The 6861-nt window shown below is 31.5% G+C and overlaps 1 protein-coding gene across 1 annotated transcript; it reads left to right on the top strand.

Annotated features, from left to right (window-relative positions):
- Positions 1-5380: 5380 nt before the first annotated feature.
- LOC124370390 lies at positions 5381-6364 on the top strand. The gene is made up of 2 exons (XM_046828674.1): positions 5381-5492; positions 6012-6364. Exon 2 carries the CDS (start codon positions 6026-6028, stop codon positions 6362-6364), a length of 339 nt encoding a protein of 112 aa, XP_046684630.1. The 5' UTR covers positions 5381-5492; positions 6012-6025.
- Positions 6365-6861: the final 497 nt, after the last annotated feature.

The following is a 6861-nucleotide window of genomic DNA, read 5'->3' as shown; positions in this document are numbered from 1 at the left end:
ACATATAGCTCATTTCATTATCGTCATGCTGTCATACAGATAAAATGAAACAGTATAGAAAACTTAACATCCTCAACAGTGGGCATAAACGACATTGTTTTCAGCCCGCTGAGTGCTTCAATGACGCTCAACCCAAATTCTACAGTTAAACATGCACAATCACAGAACTTAATGATATCTATGTAGAAATTAAGTATCCTGAACATTTTAAAGGCTGAAGATCACATTATTGAGATCATGCTAAATGATACATTCACATTTTTTTTCTTGAGTTAGTTTAAAAACCTGTGTCTCAATAATTAGTTCTACTGAGGTAGGCAGTGTACTACAACGCAAGAGTGCGCTGAAATGATGCGTTGTTTATTTTTACAATCCTAGTTAATTTATTTTTACCGCGTGAATAATTTTACGTATTCTCAAATGATTTTACTCAACTTTTCTACTACTTTAGATTTGTTTCGTTAAATCAATACTCTCAGTCCATTCCAGGCTTTTTTAATAAAATTTTTCACTTATGAGTGTAATGGGAGATTGTAATAAAGAATGATTTTCAAATGTGAAGCATTAACGAAGCAGTCAATAAATAATGATAATATACATTTAATTATATGCTGAAAAAAAATTGAAGCGGCAACACGTTTAAATTTAAAACAAGGTATCTATGTTATGAAAACTTTTCGAATAAAACTAAGGTCCTTTATAATTGATATATTTACAGACAGAATATTATATTATAGAACTTTAATAATTAATACACATTAAAAAATATTTACCTTATGTTTTATATGAATAATTACGAAAATTTATGTATTATATAAAAGAAAAATTTATTAAATTTTTGGTTACTACATCAATATAATTTAAGCAATTGTACATGTTAGAAATTGAGTATTACACATTTATTATTATTATTAGAAAGGCAACAAGGGTGTCTTAATGAGGGATGGTGCAGCTCGTCTGTAACTTTTTTATTAGTACTCTATATTTGTCCAGTACAAAACCATTCTATTGGATCTGTTTAGTAAAGATCAAACATCTTTATGGGTCTAGCCTTAGCATAAAAATAGGGAAGGGGTAGAAAAAAAATTAAAAAGAAAATTTTTTCCGTGTCTACAAATATGTGATACAATAATGCACATTCACTGGCGTAGTAGGTTACTGTGTAATTGCAGTGCTGCCACTAAAATTGTGTCATGTAATGTTGACAGATACTTGATCATGAGATGGATGATGTGACATGCTAGCTATGATTGACATCACTAGCTTAATTGTTGATCCTATTTTCATCAGGAGTATTTACAGTGGTTTTTTGGCGTATGAGATAGTGTCATGATGTTGTAACTTTGTAGGATTGTGTGTTGAGAGAGAGCGTCTTTTGGATGGTGGTAAATGTAGGGACAGGAAAAAAGGGGAGATAGAGCGAGAATGAGAGAAGAGAGAGAGAGAGTGATTTTGGTTGTGTGGCGTGGAGTCTATAAGTGTGTGAGTTTCCAAGCCTCCTAATAAACTGTATTCGATGTAATCTTTTTTTTTTCATAAAATAAGTTAAAAAATTTTTTATCATTTAATAAATCATTCATAATCACACTATCATTTTTGCCGTTGTTATCTGGTAGTTTATCTTATTGTCTAACACTTGATTTGTTGTAGCTAAGATGTATTTGTTTTTTTTTTCTTTTTTATTATATTATGAGTTGTATATATGTTACATTATTACATATTTTATATTGTAAATTTCATATTCTCAATATGTCATATTTTTCATACAAAGGATTATACACTACTTATATTGTTAATTAGGCTGCGCCTTGGATATCATATCCTGTTTTTTTTATATATGTGTGATCTGTATTTTATTGAGGAAATAAATATTCATTCATTTAATAATTATCTTCGTGTAAAGATCTAGATGTGCTCTCTTCCTGATAATATATATATAACTTTAACTTAACTCTTACGATTGTTCTAATTTCTTAACAAACAATAATTATTCCCTCGTTACCATGAAAACACAATTTTAAAAACCATTATACCTTTGAAAATTTGTTTAGTACAGTGGCATCGTAAAAAATTTTGTTTCAAGTTGATACAAAGTTAGCGGAGTTAACATTCAGTCTCCTTCCAGCCTATGACCCGAACACCACGGGCTGAACCTCTGTCGTTTTGAGTGGAATATTCTTCAAATGGATAAGTCAAAACAACAAAATTTTCACTGAATAAAATTCATGTAGATTTTATCTTGTATGTATGGCTGTATATGTAGTTCTGAATATTGGTTTTAAACAATTTAATTCCCCGAGTTTAGATTTGTAGCAAACTCATGACTCTCACTTATTTACCAGTATAAACAGTAGAAGTACTATAACCTACTTATTTTACTTTATATTTAGCTATATGTAATTACTGTATGGGCACCAGCCACTACGTCACATACATCGTTCATTCAGAAGAAAAGTGTCACAACTCAAAATTTTTTTAAATGGGTTTTATTGGTTTAATAGTCCTTGAAATAAGTTATTCTTTTCACTGCAAAAACGTCACAACTCAAACTCTGCTTGCTCCCACTAGAGTGCACTAGTGTCACTTTTCTTCTAGAACATTCTAGGTTATGTTTTTTCTAGCAAAACTGACACATTTCAGTTGTGACTTGACTGTCTAGGAGTGAAGTGCTATAATTTCTCTGCAAAAGTGACACTTTTTGAGTTGTGCCTGTTTGGTTGTAATATTTTGTAAGTACATGTTTATATGGTTTACTAGAATAATGACAGATTTTGAGTTGTGTCACTTTTCCTTGAATATAGCTTTGACTTTCAATTTTGTTTTGTCATCCACAAGTCCAAATTTTGAGATGTGTCACTTTTCCTTGAAAATCATTGTACTTTTTTCATTTTGTTATACCTCCACAGTGGCAGGACTTTGAGATGTGGTCATTACAACTCTGAAACTTTTGCAAGAAACTAAAATCACAATGTTATACCAACAGTGCAATATTTTGAGTTGTGACACTTGTATTGCGAAAATAGTTCATAATTTATTATAAATATTCCACTGTTAAGTACTATTACGATTTATTTTCTTGTTAAACTATCAGTAAACAATATACATTTTATTCATAAATGAATGCCACATACAGACAAAATGCCTTGCCTGTGTGTGCCATTCATTTATGAACTTTTTTAGGTTACAACATTTTTTTTCTAGTGAAGGCATCACAACAGCCAGTTTAAGTCTCAGGAATGAGCAATAGAACATCCCCTGATTTTAAAAATTAGCCAAACAAAAAGGCAATTCTACAGAATAATATAGGCCTACTCCTCATTCACATAATAGTGTTGTATGTGGTAATGAGTGGACAGTGATTAATGAAGAGGAAATTCCCAAATCCAACCCCAAATAATGAGGGTTCACAAGCCATATTTCAAACTACAAATGAACTTTTAACTGAACACATTGAAACCCAGCCAATCTCAACGATCCTACAAACCCGGGAAGCTGAACCTGAGGACAAAACTCAGGGTTATGTTGATGTCATTCCTAAAGAATGTACTTCTAAAGAAGTTCACAGTGAAGAAAATCATAAACCTTCGACACATCAAAACAGTGTGTTTAGTGGAATTTTCACAAAAATACCAACAAAAGCAGGGATGTGTGCCTAAAAAACTTAATTTGCCAACGACATCAGCTCAGTCTAACCAAGAAAATGTTTCGACCCAAACGAAAGTGTAAAACCGATAACGAAGCTACTGGAGATCTTTTTTCAGATGACCCTAACAGTGAAAATGATTATGACGTGGATGATTCTGACGAGGATCCAAATTACGAGCCAAAAAATGACCTTAATTTCCCTAAAAAACAAACAATATCCAACAAAATATTTAACATACCTAGAAGAAACAAAGTTGTTGTAAATACTAAAGAAAAGGAGCCTGAGATCTTTGAAGAAAATGATAATGTTTTTGAATTCTTGGAACAAAATAACACTGATCTCCAAAAGAAAAAAGGAAAGAAAAGGTCACTAAACAAAGACAACTGGTTTGAAACTGTAAAGCAAAAAAAGCTGAGAAAATTCTGGAGAGGAATATAAATCATCATCTAAGTCCAGAAAACTAATTGAGAAAAAGGAAATAAAACCACCATGCAATGATAGATGTAGAATCCAGTGTAAAACCAAAATAAACCCTGATGAACGTCAAACAATTTTCAAAAACTATTGGGCACTTGGTGACCTTGTCCTTTCCCGCCAAAGAGAATTTCATAGCATCACATATTCAGAACATACAACCAACTTACCAGTACAAGAGAGAGGGAAATAAGAGAAAACCAAACCAAGCAAGCCTTTTATTTTGATGTTGCTGATAAGCGAGTTCGTGTATGCAAAGATTTTTTCAGAAACACCCTAGGGATCAATGACAGACCAATTAGAACCGTTATTGATAAGAAAGACGCCTCAAGTGGCTTTGTTGCTGGTGATCTGAGGGGTAAACATGATAAGCATCAAACTGATCAAGACAAGTTAATAAATGAAGGCATCAGGCGTCATATAGAATCTATTCCTAAAATTGAGAGAGCCACTATCTACGGGCAAACACAACCAGAGAATTCATAGAAGGTGGTAAAACAATTAGTGATTTACATCGTGATTATGTTGAACATTGTAAAAGCTTGCAAAAACCTCATGGAAATTATAAAAAGTATTACGATATATTCACCAAAGAGTATAATATTTCTTTTTTTTGTTCCAAAAAAAGACCTTTGTGAGCTGTGCCATGCATATGAGACAGCTGAAGGTGAGAGAAAGACCAGTTTGCAAGAGGAATATGAAAAGCATATTATGGAAAAAGATCTATCTCGATTGAAAAAAAATTCTGACAAAGACTCAGTGAGTGTCAACACCATTGTTGCCTGTTATGACCTTCAAGCTGTATTACAGTGTCCAAAGGGGGAAGTGTCCCTAATGTATTATAAATCTAAATTAAATATGCTAAACCTGACTGTCTGTGAGCTGAAAAATGATGCCGTCCGTATTCTGCTATACTTGGGCATGAAGGCGAAGGAGCCAGAGGCTCGTGCGAAATTGGAAACATGCATTTACAAATACCTCAGTGAAAAAGTTAAAAATTGCGAAAACGATATTGAAATTATATTTTACTCTGATAATTGCAGCGGCCAACAGAAAAACAAGTATTTGTTTTCTATGTACTTATATGCAGTGGACAAACTGCCAATTAAGTCTATAACTCACAATTTCCTAATAAAAGGGCATAGTCAAAACGAGGGGGACAATGTACATGCAATGATTGAGAAGCAGATTAAGAAATGTCTGAAGTCTGGACCAATTTACCACGCCACCCGGCTCAATACATTTCATTGATCAAAACTGCAAAAAAAAACTGGGAATCCGTATAAAGTCAATGAACTAAGTCATGAAGATTTCTTGGATTTTAAAGACCTATGGGCAAACATTGGATGTAACTCTACAGTTAATGTGTCAGGTAAGCTGCTTACTGTTATAATATAATTTAGACACTTTTATGAAACGAGAGTTATAAAATAATTCTAGTGATGAGCAGACCAATAAAGGGATTTCATCTATTATTTTCACTGCAAAAACAATCTCAACCGGTTCAAACATAGTTTAACCCTACTCAGCCTTTACCATGTGAAACCAATAATTTAAACTTTAATACTTTTTACACAATTTTTAAGAATCTTTTAACCTTACTATCTTCTTTTACGTTTTTTAAACCATCTTTCCTTTTCATATTTAATCTGAAAAATGTATGTTAAAGAGTAGTTATTTATGGCACATAGATATGCAATCAAGATGGAAGAATTGCATTTTCTTACGTTTTAAATATTTTTTCTAAACGCATATTTAACTACTTCGAACGGATTATTTTTAATTTCCTACACTTTGTTAACATACTAAAACTTTTAAATCCAACTTTTTATCCTATTCTATCTAAAAAGATAATAATTAAAACATTTTAACAGTTATCTTTTCATTTCAGGATGTACTGTTGCAATGAATGACATCAAAATAATTAAAGTTGAGAAAGATTCTCCCTTTAAAATCAAGTACAAGACAACTTATGATGACACAGTTGACTTTCAAGAAATTTTCATCCAGCAGATTGATATTGAAGAAAACGAGGATTTATTCGGAGACAACAAGAAGAGTCACACTAAGAAGAAAACCAGAAGTTCAAAGAAGAAACAACAGGTTTTTCCTGTGCATTGTTCAGATGTTGCTTTAAAAAAATTATACGAGCAAAGACTGGGAATTTCAGTTAACAAGAAAAAAGCCTTACAATACTTACTTGAAAAAACATGTTATTCCAAGTTGCTATGCACCATTTTATAACTCACTTTAAATTTTTGCAGTAACGTTTGTGTTTAGCAACAATGTTATGTTTGTGTTAATGATTTTTATTTCCATTAGAAAATACTTCTTTAAATATTAAAAAGTGCTGCATTAGTTATTACTTTATATAAGACCAAACTATTGGTAGTAACTAGTGGTAGTAAATGAATGTATTTTGTTATTAATATTTGAAAACACTATTTTTCTAAACATCTAAATTAGGTCCAATGATGTTTGGAGGTTTAGTTCTAAGTAACTAACTGATTTTTTTGTTTCAATTAAAGTTAACTGTCATTAAAAACCCGTTGACTTATTTTTGTGTCATTACCATCTTCAAAGTTAACCTTTTAATGAAAAGCGGTTTTGCAGGAAAATTGACACAACTCAAATTAAATTAATAAATAATTAAAAAAATAATAAACACAAACTTCCATGGTTTATATTAAGCTAATTTAAATGCCCTATATTTAACTGATATAAATAATAAAATGACTTTT

Source organism: Homalodisca vitripennis, unplaced genomic scaffold, assembly GCF_021130785.1.
Source record: "Homalodisca vitripennis isolate AUS2020 unplaced genomic scaffold, UT_GWSS_2.1 ScUCBcl_145;HRSCAF=1380, whole genome shotgun sequence".
NCBI lineage: Eukaryota > Metazoa > Arthropoda > Insecta > Hemiptera > Cicadellidae > Homalodisca > Homalodisca vitripennis.
Note: the sequence above shows the minus strand (reverse complement) of the source record. Positions and strands in the feature narration are given on the sequence as shown.